Consider the following 18,768-nt stretch of genomic DNA (forward strand, 5'->3'; position numbering starts at 1 on the left):
AAATAGGCGTTGATAAGATATTAAACTTCAAACAAACTTCCAAGAAGTTAAACGGGAAAGAGAAAATATAAGCGGACTTAAAACCAACTAATTAAGCAGCCACCACCAACTATTTTCTATTTTTTTTTTTTTTTTTGAGCTAGAAGATTGACTCTACAAAGTCTGAGTCAACCCCAACTTGAACCTGTTTTAAATACTAATTTGCAGCCACTTCCTAGCTAGTCCAAAATTAGGCCATCATGCATGACTGTGAATTTTGACGATGCAATAAATTTAAGTGAAGCTTCCTTCAAGTGCATCGCATGTAACACATATCCAAGTGGTTTTGTAAAGGCATTCCAATTTCCAGAGCGGGGTTGTTGCAACTTGCAAGACCATTTTTGGTAGGTAAGAACTTTTTTCTTACAATGCCTTTGAATAGACATCTTTATATATATATATATATATATATATGATAATAATCTTTGTAGATAATGATAAATGGATGGACGAATGGATGGACTTGTGATATATTTTTTTTAAGTGTGTGTTTGAGATTGCTTAAAAAATCAGTTTTTTATTTATTTTATTATTTAACTTATTTTTTGTACTATTTATGAATTATGAGTTCTATTATATTATTTATTTATGAGTCTTACTATACTACTTCAGTTATCTCTTAACTTTGTTTTAATTAATTTTTAACTTTATTTACAATATTTTCAAAAAAAAATTTCAATTGCATCCAAATAAATAATTCTAACGCTAAGGTTGCGTTTGGATTGGGCGTTTTCTGCCCAATCCTGCGTTTGCGTTTTTCCAAAACGTTTTTTTTTTCACGTATTTTGGAGCGTTTTGGGTGTTGCGGTTACTGTGTTTATGCACTGTTTAATGAACAGTAGCCGCAAACTTTGACTTTTCAAATTTTTTTGGACCAATCACAGCACATCATGTACTGTTCACGGACCCACAAATTTCACTTTTCAGCAACTTTTTCATTAAAAATGGGTACCACGATACTATTCACACATTTAAAAATTATTTCGTTACAGTATTTTTCAGTTTTCAGTTTTCAGTTTCAATTTTTAGTTTTCAACTGTATCCAAACGGATCCTAAATATATAATAGACATTCAAACTTGGGTTCTTTATTAAACTACGCGAGGCTTGGGAGTTGGACTACACGTGACTGAACCCACGTGTAAAACAGAAGAAAAGACAAATGGGAGGCCAGAAGAACAGTATATTGGGCAACTATAAATATAGAGGTTAACCGAACAGACCTCTCTCATCTCATCTTTCGGCCAAAGCAATTATTGCGAGAGACATCTCTATCCTCTCTTTCCACCCAAATATCTCATTGTCTTTCCCTCTAAAAAGTCCCATATCTAAAATGGACTTCTCCTTTCTACCATACTTCAACACAAATCTAGTTGGCCTCCTTGCCATACTTTTCTTTTCCTATGTTATACTAAGAAGATTGAGAGCTCCCAAAGCTCGAAAAGCACCAGAAGCAGCCGGTGGATGGCCTCTAATAGGTCATCTCCGCTTATTAGCAGGAGGTTCTCAACTTCCCCACATGACATTGGGAGCCTTAGCTGACAAGTATGGACCAGCATTCACCATTCGAGTTGGGGTGCACCCAGCTTTGGTGATCAGTACTAGCGAGTTAGCCAAAGAATGCTTCACCACCAATGATGTTTCCCTTTGTTCTCGACCCAAAATAATTAGTGGGAAACATTTTGGTTACAACTATGCCATGTTAGCTTTCACTTCCTATGGTCCTTACTGGCGTGAAATACGCAAGATTACCTCTTTAGAGCTACTCTCAACTCGCAGGCTTGAACTACTCAAAGGTGTCAAAGCCTCTGAGATGGAGACCTCTTTGAAGGAGCTATATAAGTTTTGGGAAGAGAAAAAAAGTGGCAATAAAGACCATGTTTTGGTGGACATGAAGCAATGGTTTGGGGACCTAAGTCTAAATGTGATTCTTAGAATGGTTGCTGGAAAGAGGTACTATGGTACTAGTGCTGCGAGTGATGAGGCTCGAAGGTGTCATGAGGCATTGAGAGAGTTCTTTCATTTGGCTGGGCTTTTTGTGGTTGGGGATGCTATTCCTTACCTTGGGTGGTTGGATTTGGGTGGGTATGAGAAGGCCATGAAGAAAACAGCAAAAGAGTTGGATGGTATAGTTACAGAGTGGTTGGAAGAGCACAAGGAGAAGAAAGCTTCAGGTGAAGCAAAACTAGGAGAGCAAGATTTCATGGATGTCATGTTGTCTATCCTTAATGGAGCTAACCTTGGTGGTTTTGACGCTGATACTGTCACCAAAGCCACATGCTTGGTAAGCACTACTCACCATTTTATTTATTTTTAATTTAAAATTAGTGCATAAGCCAAATAAACTTAATAATATTACTAATAAGTTTTGACAATCTTTTGGGTATCAGTTTGGGTAGACAAAAAAATCTTTTTTCTTTTTGTCACAGTTATTGTATGATAGAGACTTCTAGGTATTTTTGGAAACAAATTAGATTGTAGGTGTCCGTCAAACATTTAATATAAAAATTATAAAAAATTATATATTTTGATAATCACTATACAAATAAATTATAGAAAAACTGAGGTGTCTAAACAGACTTTTAATTATTGATTTTTTGTTGCTCTATCTTGACATGGAGATTGCATTTTGCAGAGTATGATTGCAGGAGGCAGTGACTCAACCACAGGTACTTTGACATGGGCTCTTTCACTATTGTTGAACAACCGCCATGTTCTAAGAAAAGCTCAAGAAGAACTGGATATCCATGTGGGAAAAGGAAGACTTGTAAATGAATCCGATATCAATAAGCTGGACTACCTCCAAGCCATTGTTAAAGAGACACTTCGATTATACCCAGCTGCACCACTTCTAGGACTACGTGAATTCGCTGAGGATAGCAACATAGGTGGCTACCATGTTACCAAAGGCACTCGATTAATGGTGAATCTTTGGAAGATTCAAACAGACCCTCGTATATGGTCCGAACCACTTGAGTTCAAGCCAGAGAGATTTCTAACAACCCACAAGGATATCGATCTTAAGGGCCACCATTTTGAGTTCCTTCCATTTGGTAGTGGTAGAAGAGCTTGTCCTGGACTGGCTTTTGGTCTTCAAATGACAAGCTTAGCATTAGCTAGTTTGCTACATGCTTTTGAAATCTCAGCTTCATCAAATGAATTGGTTGATATGACTGGGAGCTTAGGGCTTACAAACTTCAAAGCTACACCACTTGATGTTCTCGTCAAACCACGCCTGCCTTCATTCTTTGATGCATAAAGAATAATCTATCACATCAAATAATAGAGCTATTATGGTTTGGTGAGGGATTGCATCAGAATTTAGTTATGTTTGATTTGTATTGGTTATGGAGTAATAATAATTTAAGAGTCCCATGTGCTTTCTGTTGTACTCCAATTTCTGTTAACGAAATATCAGTTTCCTTTATATATATATATATATAGTTAGGAGGCTTGCTGCTGTAAAACTCATTGCCGAGCATGATGTATGATTCAATAAATTCTGAAGTTGGTTTACTCTTTAAAATTTTGCCCTCTTCCTCCTGGCTTTTGTTGCATAATCTCCCCCTTTCCGAAATTATTATAGACTTGCTTATTAGAGGAAATAAAATTGTTTTACTCAATTTGAAGTACTAGTAGTTAAGGGTATTAATGTTGATCATTTTGCACTTCTTGATGTTTTCAACCTAAACATTTAAGATTCAAATATCTTTTATCCCAAATATTAAACATAAAAAATTATTTTTAAAAAAACTCAAAATATTAGTGTTTTGCTTAAATTAAACAAGATTGTAACTTTAAGTTATAACTAAATTTTGTCATTTAAATATTTCACGACAAGAGATACACACCAGAGGAAAAAAATAAAAATAAAAATTGGTTCACTCTTTAAAAAGTGGATCCAAATACCAAAATAATAATAATAATAATAATAATAAACAACAATAGTGCCACACATCACAACTGACAACAATTGATTGTCGGTTGCAATTACATGGGCTCACTCTTTTTTTTTTTTTTTTTTTTAACTACATACAATTTATCATGTAAAACAATTATAACAAAATGTATGATATTATTAATTTAAAAAAAAAAAGATCCAACTAGGAAATTTTTATGAAAAATTGAAAACAATGTAAAAAAAAAGTTAACAGCTTTTCATTTTTTACAAAAAAAATTTAAAAGTGGTTTATTAATGTATGAGGATATGTTAGTAAAATCCAAAAAAAGAAAAGAAGAAAAGAAATCTAGTAATGTAGAAGTCACTCTCCGTTATCTACCAATTCTGTCTGGCAAAAAAAAAAAAAAAAAATCAACCAAGGACGAACTGATATTGGACAGGTGTCCAAGGTATTATGGAAAATCCAAAGTGAGTTAACAGACACGTTCAATTATCTCCTTGCTTTTGGCGGGAGCCGCTCAGCCCGTCTATTTGGCGTGTTCTACTGAGTTTTGCAGACAGTATAGAATAATAATTCAATTTTGATGCCCTTTGCTGACTTTTGGCTAGTCTGTGATGGTCATGGAATCTGACTTTTGGCTCCCCTTGTTGCTTTGCAAGGTCCTGGACCATGTGTATTGGTGTTGAAGCGAAAGTTGCTATGTCTATGCCGTTTGATGCAGAGTTTACTCTCATTTCTGCTGGTTTTTGGCTTCATAATCTGTTGTGTTATAAAAATTTCTTACTGATTCCTTAAAAAAGAAATTTTTAAGTTTTTTTGATTTTGGTGAATTTGTATATGTTTGGAAATAACTTATTTAATCTTTTGTTGAAATTTTTTGCTGAATGATAAAGTATACTTATACTTCCATGAAGGGAGAAAAAAAAAGTTTTAAAAAACTATATATAAAAATTAAAAGTTGAACTTATAAACTCAAAACTCAAGTAAGAAAAACACGAATATGTATCTAAATAGAGATCAATTTCAAATTTTCAATAAAGATTTTTTTGTAAAATCAAATCAATCAAATTCAAACTCCACTAAAAATAAAATCCCTAGAATGGATCAAGAAACAAATTCAACAAAATCAAACCCCAGTATCTCCCTTTTCTAATTTTATCTCTTATTTTCTCCCATGCCTAGCCAAGACCCCTCGCCCCTGATCAGGATATGGCGATGAAGAGTCTTTCTCCTCGTGACACATGCAAACGATCGTCGCTGCAAATTATTTATCACAGAATTAAATATATCATTTATCTTGAAACCCTAGGTTCTCTTTCTCTAGGAAGAAAATGAAGAAACATATATATAATAAAAACCAAATTGAATTTCATGGATCTGTGAATATATTTTTTTTAATAACAAATAATAAACATTACAGACAAAATGCGATTAGCTTTTCGAAGAATTGGTGTGGCTAGTGCTTTTTGAAAACATTTTCAATGTTTTCATTTGGCGTGTGAGAAGGAAGAGAAAAAAAATTGATTCTTGATCCATTTCTTTGTTGACAAGTCTTAGATGTTTAATTTTTGGTATGAGTTTGGTTGCCAAGAAATTGGAAGTTAAAAATAAAAGTTGTAAATTGAGTTTTCTTTTTTAATACATTTTTAAAATATTTTTTCTAGTGTGAATTTTATTTATTTATTAAAATGTTGATGTAGTTTTTAATGTTAGTTTAATATTTATTATTATTATTATTTTATTAATCATGTATATACCAGACCATCATTCGTTGGTCATGCCATCAAGTTCCATTACAAATAAAACTTTGCTAAAACCAAATTGAATATTTTTAAAACAAAAATACCAAAATGAACATTCATTAAAATATAGGGACATAAAGCTAATTTGTCAGATTGTGAATTGTGCAATTTTATTTCAAAATTAATTAGTAATAAAAAAAATTAATTCAAATCTTTTAAAACATTTAATATCACATCGTACAAATCTATTTTTAAAATAATCGTAAAGAATCGAATTCTAATCTCAACGTAATTTTTGCTTTATTTGGAAGAAGATGTGTTTTCGTGTCTTTGGATATTATCCGATCTAATTGACTTGACCCTAAATATATTCTTGAGTCATCATTCAAGAAAGTGACAACTAAGTTCCCTGGTACATTTCACCTACTAACATTCGTAACTTTTTGACCTAAATAATTATGAGTGACAAGCTTTTGACAAACATAAGTTAGAAAATCGTTACTCTCGAGTCTTGAGTTGATTTTAGATGTTGGAAATTGGATAAGTACATGCAGACCTACATGCAGACCTACCCGCCTGGGTCCAAATTAACAATATCGATCGAATCTTGAATTCTATTATTTATTGGGAATTGTTAATCCCACAGCCGAAAAGCTCAGATATACGTACCCTTATTACAAACCAACAAAAGTTTGTCTGTGCATCCATTAGTTTCAACTCTTTCAGCTTGGTGTTGTAACTAGGGAGAGATGTTTGATATATGCATTTAAAAATTAAAAGTTGTTGTTTGAAAATATATGTGAAAATATGTATAGGTGAAAAAATATATAAAAATACTTATAATATTGTTTAAAAACAAAAAATTGTTTGAAATGGTGTATCAAACACCCCCTAAGCATCTTTTTGTATATTTTCAGATGAGCCGAATTTTTCAGTTTACTTTTACTTTCAGTTGATTTTTGTTATTATTTATGAATTTTATTGTACTTTTTACACTATTTATAGGTCCAACTGTACTATTCAACTTATTTTTTAATATATTTTTTATACTTTCAACAAATAATTTTTAATTTTAGCTAAATAAGCGGTTGCAAACTCACACCAAGTAAAGGCTAAAGTCTTCTATATTTTTTGTCGATATACAGTGCAATATATTGAATGTCTTGCATTGCCAAAAAGAATTAAGCCACTGTCAAGAGGCTTTGTAGCTTAACTGATGTTGATGCCCATTTTTTAATATCATGGGCTAGCAAACAAAACCCCAAGCCTGGTGGGAAAGCCCAAGAGAGCAGGGAAAGAAAGAAGAATCGGTTAAGTGGCATGAAAAGAGGACTCGTTGCAAAATTCCTCTAGCAGCAGCAGTTGAGAAAAATGGGAGAAAGCAATCTTCAACATGAAGCCCATAAGAAAAAGTAAAAGTGGGCCCACGAAAGGCCCAAAACGCATTAAAGAAAGAGGAAGCCCACCAAGAAAAGCCTCTGCAGAATAATCCATGAATTGCAAATAAGCCCAATAAGTCCCAAACCTTGCGTTGCGTATAAAAGAAGTGGACATTGTTTTATAGTACATGTTATGCTGTGATTTCAACAGGGGCTTTTCCTCTTTTAAAAAAAGAAAAAAACATGGGCTTTTACGAACAAGAATTCTTTAGCGCAAGCGTACACCCAAAGATTCAACCCGGTTTCGTTGCAAAGGTCTTTCATTCCATCGTCCATTCAAATGGAAGATGGATTGAAACATGGTGATGGTAGTAACAAGTGTACTATCTAATTATTTTCCTGTGACCAGAAAGCTGATGTGAAGATTCCGGAAAAAAACACTCTTAATGAATATTAAGGTCGGTTTGGATACAGTTGAAAACTGAAAACTGAAATTGAAAATTGAAAAACACTGTAGCAAAATAATTTTTAAATGTGTGAATAGTACCATGAGACCTATTTTTAATAAAAAAGTTACTGAAAAGTGAAATTTATGGGTCTGTGAACAGTATACGATGTGCATTGATTAACTAAAAAATGTTTGAAAAGTCAAACTTTGCTCTTACTGTTCATTGAACATTGTATGAACAGTAACTACAAGTCTAAAAAAGGCGTGAAAAAAAAACCAAAAAAAAAAAAAAGAGAAAAACACAGACGCGCTGGAAATCAGCGCAACCCAAACGTACTCTAATACTAGCTAGAGATGAGACGTCATCATTCATCACTAGTGAATCAGATAAACCTTTTGCAAATGATTATTTTTATTTTTTACTTTGAAGGATTCAACAAACGAATTATTAAATCTTATCCTATCTTGTCAGGGTATGCAAAAAGATATATTAAACACATCAAAAAGATCAACGATATGGACCATGTCCAGCCTTAAAATAACAATTACATAGAAGATGCATTCCTCAGATAGATATTGATCCAGGCAAGTATACAAACATGAAATATGTCAATTGTCAAACTGGGACATGTTCTCTTACAAGTTACAAGTAACCAAAAATATCCATCTCCTAAAACAGTTTAAGCTACAATAATGGACTTCCTTTTACCACATCTAAACATCAATATTATAGCTGGATTGATTGCAATATTCATCGTATCCTACTTTATCAACAACAGGTTTGGTTCTGCCAAGAGGAAAAAAGCACCAGAAGCTGCTGGAGGATGGCCTCTAATTGGTCACTTGCACCTATTCACTGGATCCCAGCTCCCCCACATAAATTTAGGAGCCTTAGCAGAAAAGTATGGACCAGTGTACACAATCCGAATTGGGGTTCATCCAGCTTTGGTGGTTAGTAGTTGGGAAATAGCTAAGGAATGTTTCACCACCAATGATGTGGCCACATGTTCTCGTCCTAAATTCATTGCTGCTAACCACTTGAGTTACAACTATGCCATGTTTGGGTTCAGCCCTTATGGTCCTTTTTGGCGTGACGTGCGCAAAATAATCGCTTTGGAGCTACTCTCAAATCGCAGGCTTGAGTTACTCAAAGATGTTAGAGCCTCAGAGATGGAGACCTCTTTGAAAGAGTTGTACAAGGTCTGGACCGAGAAGAAGGATATTGGGTCAGGTTCTGTTTCTCTAGAGATGAAGCAATGGTTTGGGGACTTGACACTCAACGTGGTTCTTAGAATGGTTGTTGGAAAGCGATTCTTTGGTGCCATGGCTACAAGTGATGAGAAAGAGGCACCTAAGGCTCGTAGGTGTCAAAAGGCTTTTAGGGACTTCTTTCACCTGGTGGGGTTGTCTCTGGTGGGAGATGCTATTCCTTGGCTTGGATGGTTGGATTCATTATTGGGAGGGCATGAAAAGGCCATGAAGAAAACAGCGAAAGAGATGGACTTTTTGGTTACTGAGTGGTTGGAGGAGCACAAGCAGAGGAGAGCTTCAGGTGAGGGTAAAGGGCATCAAGATTTCATGGATGTCATGCTTTCAATCCTAGAGGGTGTTGACCTTGCTGGCTTTGATGCTGATACCGTCAACAAAGCCACATGTTTGGTACGTATACCTAAGTAATATAAATTGCTATGTATCTGAATCAATTATTTAGGAATAATTCTAGGGAGAAATCTAATTTCAAATGACCACATCCCGCATGTCGATGCGCATTCATATTCATGTGATTGTGAGTAGTACCTTTTGTCTATTTTATTTACATAGACTTATCACTTTTAGTTAATCACTGATAATCACATAAATCAACAAATTATTATAAAATTAAATGTAAAAATTGGTGTGTCTGTAATATTGTTGATTATTTAGGAAACTCTACAACTTTTTGGTTTTTTTTTTTTTTTTTTTTTTGAGTAAAAATATTTTCATTTTTCTATATTTGATTGTGGCTTGAAATTAAGAAAAAAAAGTTTTTGTTAGGAAAACAGATCCCAAATGAAAAGAAAAGGCCTAATGGAAAAGTAGAACCTAATTTTGAAATCTACCTGAAAATTTAGGTGGAACTAGTGACTTGTGTTGTATGGTGTCATATAATAAATAAAAAAAATTTCAAATGCCCGTCAACCGTTGGCCTTTGGAGAGAGATATTATCATTTGAAGATTTTTTTAATGATGATTTGAAGTTTATTTGTGATGGTCTGTCAAGTTTGTAATGTTCTAGTAAACATTTTCAACTTTTTTAAGAGTAAGACAACGTTTTCGGCTCAATTGGGCTTGTTTTTCCTTGATCATTGAAAATGTTTTCCATTGATGTGTGTTTTTTACTAAAATAAATACTAAAAAATGCGGAATTCGCTTTCCACATAAACAATTGCAGCCTTAGATACCGTGATTTAACAATACTAGCGAGGATAAATTATGTGCACAAGCATATATGTTTTAACAATGACATACATCTTAATTATTTACATCAATTATGTTGGATCAAAATTAATGTAAAAAATTTTAAATAAATTATCTCAGCTAAGTAGATTTCTGTTTAAGAACCATTAATTTTGGTTATGAACAACTACTTTAAATATATATATAAAATTATACCACGCAGAATATGATAGCAGGAGGCAACGACACAGTCATGGTTACCTTGACCTGGGCACTCTCACTATTATTGAACAATCGCGACGCTTTGAAGAAAGCCCAAGAGGAATTGGACATCAAAGTTGGTAAAGGAAGACTAGTGAATGAAGCAGATATCAATAACTTGTTCTACCTTCAAGCCATTATCAAAGAGGCACTAAGGATATACCCACCTGGACCACTTTCAGGACCGAGAGAGTTCCATGAAGACTGCACCATTGGTGGCTACCATGTCACAAAAGGCACACGTCTAGTGGTCAATTTGTGGAAGATCCAGACAGACCCTAGTGTGTGGTTTGACCCATTAGAGTTCAAGCCAGAGAGATTTCTCACTAGTACTCACAAAGATGTTGATGTGAGGGGTCAAAATTTTGAGCTCATACCCTTTGGTAGTGGTAGAAGAGCTTGCCCTGGGATATCTTTTGGCCTTCAAATGCTGCACTTGACTCTGGCTAGTCTCATACATGCATTTGAAATCTCAACCCCATCAAATGCACCGGTTGATATGACTGCCACCTTTGGATTAACAAACATCAAATCCACACCACTTGATGTGGTTGTGAAACCACGCTTGCCATCAAATCTTTTTGAATAAAGTTTGCTTGTGGAATATACAATTCACATCAAGATCTGCGGAGTATTGCAATTTGATTTGATGAAATGTTGTCTCGGAATTTTTCTAGCTACTTTCCCTTGCATGGTATTTGCTGGTTTGTAGAATTTGTTTTAAATGTGTCATTTTAGTCCTAAACTTTTTGGTATTATATCAAAATGGTCTCTACCGTTAAGTGATGAATGAAAAAAGGTTAACGTGCCTAACAGTGAATTTAAATTAATATAATATAATGATATGACATATTAGAATTGGAAGGTGTAAAACTTAGGTTTTACACCATATTCTTATAGAATTTAATTTCTTAAAAAGATATAATGTGTTAAGTTTCTAATAAAATTATTGACAGCAGAGTTACATCAAATCAATTTGAAAAGCATGTGAGATACATCATACAATCAAGAATGTCTTCTAATAAGTTCTATCCGCGCCACTTCATCCTCTACAAATTGTGCATGCATGTCTTGATAAAATGTGAGTGACATTATTTGCTTCCCCTTTTGAGCGCGTTTTGTTGATTCTTATTTGTTGAATGAACTCTACAAAAGGAGTACTCAAAAATTATTTTTGGGCTAATTATAACTTATCCACATGTGGTTTGGTTAAAATTTGAGTTGCTTACCTGTGATTTGAAATTTGGCATTTTATCTACCTGAGATTAGCTCAGTTAGGATTCTGTAACATACTTTTGTTAAAAATGGGACTAAATATGTAATTTTGCTTCCATTTTATGTCACTCTCCTCCAAAACATAAAAAACATAAAAGAACAAAGGAAAACAAGATCAAAAAGTGAGGGTATAGTGAAAATTAAGAACAAGAGCTACCTTTTGAATTCTATAAGACCTGAATGAAATTGTACCCACTCGTTTAGATAAAACTGTACAATGCATTTTGCAGAAATCTATAGTCTGTACTATTGAGTCTATGACTAAAACAAAAAGAAAAGAAAAGGAAAAGAAAGTGAGAAAAAAAAAGGTGCCTTAAATCATTGAACACCACGTTATGGAACAGAAAAAAAATCTAAAATCGAAACACATATGGGTAAAGTAGAGATTAAAAGGCAGCTTTCTTCAAAAGCTTCATGTGAACTGTAGGGTATCAATTCTATCCCAACACATTTTCGTAATTTGGAATGTGGTTAAAAATTCAGGTGCCCAGAATTGGAGCCTTCCAAACGAGCATAATGTGTTTGGATCTTTATAGGCTCCATTATTATACTATGGTGTCTATGCATTTAAAGTCCACTAAGAAGCAATTGGAAATATTAAAAATGAGACTAATGTGTGTTCTTAATTTTTACTAAACCCTCACTCTTTGATCTTGTTTTAGCTTGTTCTTTTATGTTTTTTTATGTTTTGGGAGGAGAGAGACATAAAATGAGAGCAAAATTACATATATAGTCTCATTTTTAACAGAAGTAGGTTATGAAATCCTAACTGAGCTAATCTCAGGTGGGTAAAATGTCAAATTTCAAATTACGGATAAACAATTTAAATTTCGGCCAAACCACAGGTGACTAAGTTGCAATTAGTCCATTATTTTTTGATATAGAAGTATAGAACCTCAAAATAAGCCAAAATAAACTCATAAAATGAGTTGTTCATTTGGTTAAAATATTGTTTCTATTCTTTCTACCCCTTTTATTTTAAATGAAGCAAGGACAGGTGGCAATACAAGGTTTAGTCCTTCATGTTATATATATATATATATATTAGAAACACCTTTTTTTTTTTAAATATGTAACATGGCAATACACTTGGCAATTTCAACATAAAAAATATTATTTTAATATCACTGTTAGCCACATCAACCTTTTTCATCCATCAATTAACGGCAGAGATCATTTGGACACAATGCTAAAAAATTTAGGACTAAATTGACACATTTAAAATGTTAAGGACCAAATCAATACATAGCATAAAAAAAGTTAAGGACTAAACTTGTAGTTTACCCTTTTAATTTTTTACCACTCTTCAAACACACTCTCTTAGGCCAATAGTTTGATCAAATTGTATACACAACACAAGCTTTAATTCCTTTGATTGCTAAAGTTTCATAGATAAATTATTTGTACCACTTAAGGAGTGAGAGTGAAATCTTACTATAAATTTCTACTCTTTATCACAACGGATAATTAAGCAAACTGAGCATCTCTATCCAAAAAAAGAAGCCAAACTGAGCATATTCTACAAACCAGCAAATACTATGCAAGGGAAAGTAGCTAGAAAAATTCCGAGACAACATTTCATCAAATCAAATTGCAATACTCCGCAGATCTTGATGTGAATTGTATATTCCACAAGCAAACTTTATTCAAAAAGATTTGATGGCAAGCGTGGTTTCACAACCACATCAAGTGGTGTGGATTTGATGTTTGTTAATCCAAAGGTGGCAGACATATCAACCGGTGCATTTGATGGGGTTGAGATTTCAAATGCATGTATGAGACTAGCTAGAGTCAAGTGCAGCATTTGAAGACCAAAAGATATCCCAGGGCAAGCTCTTCTACCACTACCAAAGGGTATGAGCTCAAAATTTTGACCCCTCACATCAACATCTTTGTGAGTAGTGAGAAATCTCTCTGGCTTGAACTCTAATGGGTCAGACCACACACTAGGGTCTGTCTGGATCTTCCACAAATTGACCACTAGACGTGTGCCTTTTGTGACATGGTAGCCACCAATGGTGCAGTCTTCATGGAACTCTCTTGGTACAAGTGTTCCAGGTGGGTATAGCCTTAGTGCCTCCTTGATAATGGCTTTAAGGTAGAACAAGTTATTGATATCTGCTTCATTCACTAGTCTTCCTTTACCAACTTTGATGTCCAACTCCTCTTGGGCTTTCTTCAAAGTGTGGCGATTGTTCAATAATAGTGAGAGTGCCCAGGTCAAGGTAACCATGGTTGTGTCGTTGCCTCCTGCTATCATATTCTGCATGGTGTAATTTAAAAAAATAAAATAGTTGTTCATAACCAAAATTAATGGTTCTTATAACACAAATCTACCTAGCTGATATCATTTTTTTGTATTTTATAAATTAATTTTGATTAAACATAATTGATATAAATAATTAAGATTACTGATGTTTAAACATGCTTGTGCACATCATTATCCTCGCTAGTACTGTTAAATCACGAGTATCAAAGGCTTCAATTGTTTATGTGGAAAACGAATTGCACACTTCTCCAGTATTTATTATAGTAAAAAACACATATCAATGGAACACAATTTTCAATGATCAAGGAAAAAACAAACCCAATTCAGCTGAAAATTAAACGTTGTCTATACTATAAAAAATTGGAGATGTTTACTAGAACATTACTAACTTGACAGATCATCACAAATAAACTACACATCACCATTAAAAAAATCTTTAAATGATAATTTCTCTCTATTTACTTCATCCTCCTCTCCTCTCTCTCTCTCTCTCTCCAAAGGCCAAAGGTTGACAGACATTCGAAATTTTATTATTTTTTTTTTTTTTTTTTTTTTCATTCATTTGGGATTTGTTTTCTTAACAAAAACAATTTGTTTTCACATTTCAAGCCACAACCAAATTTAGAAAAATGAAAATATTTTTATTTGAAAGAAACCATAAAGAAACCAAAAAGTATTAGAACTTTCTAAATAATCAATAATATTACAGATATACCCATTTTTACTCAAATTTTAGAATTTACTGATTTGTGTGATTGTGAGTAATCAATCAAAAGTTATAGGTCCATATAAATAAAATAGACAATAAGTGTCTACTACTCACCATCCATCAACATTATGGGCAACACTACTTGTAACTTAGGGTGGTCATAGGACCATCTTAACTTGCCAAAAAATGTATATATATACTTGCAAATATATATATATATACACACACACACACACACACACTAAATTAACCTATTTGGTCCACCCTAATAAAAATGACCACACTGACTTGAAAATTATAAGAATTTTGGTTCAGTAAAAATAAAAGTGATACTACATTCACAATATTTTTATAATAATTTTACAATAAATCTTATGTAATAAGCGGGAAACAGTTACTAATTCTAATTTTGGCTCAATATTGACATTAGTTTTTAACCCACTAATCACAAATTATTGCATAAGATTTGTTTTGAAAATGTTGTAGATGTAATATTACTCCAAAAATAATTTTGTCCCCCACAAACATAATCCTTAGCCCCTTTACCCCCCCCCCCCCCAAACAAAAAAACCCTTAAAAAACCCAAAAAAAAAAGAAGCACAAATAACAACAAAAATAATCCCCCCGCTGGGGGGGGGGGGGGGGGGGGAAGACTAGACCAAACAAAAATGAGTTAACAAATTATTCAACAAAAAACCTATTCAAAAAGAAAAATAAAAATAATTATTCCAATTTTTAACTCTTTCAGCCTATTACATAAAAATAATCTCTAATTTCATTTTTCTTTGAAAAAAGGACTCAAGAATAATATTTTAGTTCATGAGTTTTCCTTGAGAATGCTGGCAATTATGTCCTTTTTAGGTTTACAGTTGCAATAATTTTGTTTTCCTTAATGACTTAGCTCGTAGTTATAACAAATATCATAAGTTTTTCTTTCTCTTTTCTATTGATATTTTAATTCTCTTATTTTATTACTCTCATCTTAGCATTTTCAATTCCCACTTCCCACTTTATTTCTTATTTGTCAATTTTTCTTTTACTCTTTGTTAGTAGAAATAACTTGTAATAAATTTTTTTTTTGTTTTGTTTTTTTGTGACATCGATATATTTAAGTTATCTCTTTATTAAATTTTATATAATTTAAGTTTTTTAATGATTACCTTAAAAAAATATTCTTATAGCCACCACTTGTCAACATGTTAAGGGATGTGGACCATATGGTCATGTGGGATTAGATCCCTCCCTAGAATCATTCATAAACAATTGATTGGGATACAATTAGCATTTTATATTAGTTAGGTATACGTACCAAACACGTGGCTTTGTTGACGGTATCAGCATCAAAGCCAGCAAGGTCAACACCCTCTAGGATTGAAAGCATGACATCCATGAAGTCTTGATGCCCTTTACCCTCACCCGAAGCTCTCCTCTGCTTGTGCTCCTCCAACCACTCAGTAACCAAAAAGTCCATCTCTTTCGCTGTTTTCTTCATGGCCTTTTCATGCCCTCCCAATAATGAATCCAACCATCCAAGCCAAGGAATAGCATCTCCCACAAGCGACAAACCCACCAAGTGAAAGAAGTCCCTAAAAGCCTTTTGACACTGACGAGCCTTAGGTGCCTCTTTCTCATCACTTGTATCCATGGCACCGATGAATCGCTTCCCAACAACCATTCTAAGAACAACGTTGAGTGTCAAGTACCCAAACCATTGCTTCATCTCTAGAGAAACATAACCTGACCCAATATCCTTCTTCTCTGTCCAGACCTTGTACAGCTTTTTCAAAGAGGTCTCCATCTCCGAGGCTCTAACATCTTTGAGTAACTCAAGCCGGCGATTTGAGAGTAGCTCCAAAGCTGTTATCTTGCGCATGTTACGCCAAAAAGGACCATAAGGGCTGAACCCCAACATGGCATAGTTGTAAGTCAAGTGATTAGCACCAATGGATTTGGCATGAGAACATGTGGCCACATCATTGGTAGTGAAACATTCCTTAGCTAATTCCCAACTACTAATCACCAAAGCTGGATGAACCCCAATTCGGATTGTGTACACTGGTCCATACTTTTCTGCTAAGGCTCCTAAACTTATGTGGGGGAGCTGGGATCCAGTGTATAGGTGCAAGTGACCAATTAGAGGCCATCCTCCAGCAGCTTCTGGTGCTTTTTTCCTCTTAGCAGAACCAAACCTGTTGTTGATAAAGTAGAAAACGATGAATATGGCAAGCAATCCAGCTATAATATTGGTGTTTAGATGTTGTAAAAGGAAGTCCATTATTGTAGCTTAAAGTACTGTTTTAGGAGATGGATATTTTTGGTTACTTCTTATAAGAGACTAATATGTGCCGGTTTGGATACATGTCTGTGTTTTCAAATACGCGTTTTCTTTTTTTTTTAAGTCTCAAAATCACTGTTTATGAACCATATATATACTGTTTATATATTGTATATATACTATTTACGCATTTAAAAATATTAAAAATGGATCCTACGGTATTATTTACATATTTAAAAATTATTATATTACAGTATTTTCAGTTTTCAGTTTTCAGTTTCAGAAAAAATAAGTTGTATTCAAACGGATCCTATATTACAATTTTTAACATATTTGTATACTTGCCTATATCAATATCTATATGAGGAATGCATCTTCTTTAACATATTTGTATACTTGCCTAGATCAATATCTATCTGAGGAATGCATCTTCTATGTAATTGTTATTTTAAGGCCGGACATTTGACCTTAGCCGAAAGGCCGAGAAAGGTATATTTTAAGGCCGGACATGGCCCACTATTGTTGATCTTTTTGATGTGTTTAATGTATCTTTTTTCTTACCCGTAAACGATAGGATAGGATTTAGTAAATCATTTCTTGAATCCTTCAAAAATAAAAATATAAAAATCATTTGCAGAAGGTTTATGTGATTCAGTAGTGACGAATGATGATGTCTCATCTTTAGTATTAATGAACATTATGTGTTTTTTGACTTTTTCCGGAGTCTTCACATGAGCTTCTGCCTTCTGGTCACAGGAAAATTATTAGATAGTACACTTGTTACTACCATGGTTTTCAATCCATCTTCCATTTGACTGGAAGATGAAAGGCCTTTGCAACGAAATCAGGTTAAATCTTTGGGTGTGCAATTGTTAGAAAATTCTTATTCTTCTTGTAAAAGCCCATGTTGAAATCTTACACGCTATGACTACAAGAAGTGCACGCATTTTCCCCCTTTTTTTTTAAATTAAAATTTTCCATTTTTTTTTCTCTTTGTTCTCATTTGACACGTTTATAGAGGTTGAGTAATTGCGAGATGACAAACGCCTTCCACCAACAACTCCATGAAGAGTTTAAAAGATTCATTGTAATAAAAGATTTAGTGGTCGATCAAAGTAGTTAGAAAATTCTCAATCGATCGACAACAACTTTTAGGTCCTTTGTGGCATCTATGATCTTTAGTTTATATATGATGCTTGATTAAGTTGTGAATCGGACAAGAATAATAATTGGGAAGAATTTACATATTCTTGCTATGGTATGATATGAGAGAATGATTCAGGCGTGAAAGATGTGCAATGGATTTTGAGAACTGATGTAAAACGGATAATACAAACTTTTCTTGAATAGAGAGCCACTTAGAAGTTTACACACAAGAGTTTTCAAAAAAAAAAAAAAAAAGTACTAGTTTATTGGAGCAAATAGTAAAATCATGGGAAATTTGGTGATCTTAAGGGAATCTTTGTGAGGATTAAAACTATCACTTTACCTCTCCCTCTCTTAAAAAAAATCATCACTTTATAGCAGGACCTATGTCACTTTTCGGAAAATTCCTTTATTTAGGCTTGCATTTAGTCATTTTTGCTATTTTTGCTCATTTTTCTTTTTGTTATAACTTTCAATTTAAAAGGCAAAATGTGGTCTATTCTAGGACATTTTCTCGAGTATGTAGGAGTTGATTTTTTAAAATTTCCCAAGATTTCCTTTTTTTTTTTGGCCATTTTTCCTATTTTCTAGTCTAATTTCATTCTTAATACGAATTAAAGTTTTCTAGGGTTTCTTAAGGGTCTCATAGCCTCCTAATGATTTCTTTAGCATTTATATTGTTGTTGTAGCCTCCTAGGAAATTTAGAATTTGTTAAGCAAATTTTTTTAGAATTTTCTCCTTTCTTTAAGGAGGATTTTAAGAAACCTCCTTATGGGTTCAAATGTTATAATTTTCTTGAAGTAAATGTATTTTGTTTCTTATGATTTTTTGTGTGTATCAAACTTATAATTATTAATGTCAAATGAATCCATAATATAATTAAATCA

The 18,768-nt window shown here is 33.4% G+C and overlaps 3 protein-coding genes across 3 annotated transcripts; 2 read left to right on the forward strand and 1 right to left on the reverse strand.

Annotated features, from left to right (window-relative positions):
* Positions 1–1,273: 1,273 nt before the first annotated feature.
* LOC115977907 (cytochrome P450 CYP82D47-like) lies at positions 1,274–3,519 on the forward strand. The gene is made up of 2 exons (XM_031099938.1): positions 1,274–2,322; positions 2,674–3,519. Exons 1-2 carry the CDS (start codon positions 1,372–1,374, stop codon positions 3,295–3,297), a joined length of 1,575 nt encoding a protein of 524 aa, XP_030955798.1. The 5' UTR covers positions 1,274–1,371; the 3' UTR covers positions 3,298–3,519.
* Positions 3,520–8,202: 4,683 nt separating this feature from the next.
* LOC115975000 (cytochrome P450 CYP82D47-like) lies at positions 8,203–10,962 on the forward strand. Its single transcript, XM_031095623.1, has 2 exons — positions 8,203–9,168; positions 10,169–10,962. Exons 1-2 carry the CDS (start codon positions 8,203–8,205, stop codon positions 10,793–10,795), a joined length of 1,593 nt encoding a protein of 530 aa, XP_030951483.1. The 3' UTR covers positions 10,796–10,962.
* A 2,077-nt stretch (positions 10,963–13,039) lies between these two features.
* LOC115975001 (cytochrome P450 CYP82D47-like) lies at positions 13,040–16,734 on the reverse strand. Its single transcript, XM_031095625.1, has 2 exons — positions 15,769–16,734; positions 13,040–13,744 (listed from the first exon to the last, which is right to left on the reverse strand). The coding sequence occupies exons 1-2, from the start codon at positions 16,732–16,734 to the stop codon at positions 13,124–13,126; spliced, it is 1,587 nt and encodes a 528-aa protein (XP_030951485.1). The 3' UTR covers positions 13,040–13,123.
* Between the last annotated feature and the right edge of the window lie 2,034 nt (positions 16,735–18,768).

Source organism: Quercus lobata, chromosome 2 (assembly GCF_001633185.2).
Source record: "Quercus lobata isolate SW786 chromosome 2, ValleyOak3.0 Primary Assembly, whole genome shotgun sequence".
Classification (NCBI taxonomy): Eukaryota; Viridiplantae; Streptophyta; class Magnoliopsida; order Fagales; family Fagaceae; genus Quercus; species Quercus lobata.

Bases quoted from the DNA above. Each gene is read 5' to 3' on its own strand.
- LOC115977907 (XM_031099938.1), top strand. From the start codon at position 1,372: ATGGACTTCTCCTTTCTACCATACTTCAACACAAATCTAGTTGGCCTC. The intron at 2,323-2,673 runs GTAAGCACTACT...TGCATTTTGCAG, and splicing joins TCACCAAAGCCACATGCTTG to AGTATGATTGCAGGAGGCAG.
- LOC115975000 (XM_031095623.1), top strand. From the start codon at position 8,203: ATGGACTTCCTTTTACCACATCTAAACATCAATATTATAGCTGGATTG. The intron at 9,169-10,168 runs GTACGTATACCT...TATACCACGCAG, and splicing joins TCAACAAAGCCACATGTTTG to AATATGATAGCAGGAGGCAA.
- LOC115975001 (XM_031095625.1), bottom strand. From the start codon at position 16,734: ATGGACTTCCTTTTACAACATCTAAACACCAATATTATAGCTGGATTG. The intron at 13,745-15,768 runs GTACGTATACCT...TACACCATGCAG, and splicing joins TCAACAAAGCCACGTGTTTG to AATATGATAGCAGGAGGCAA.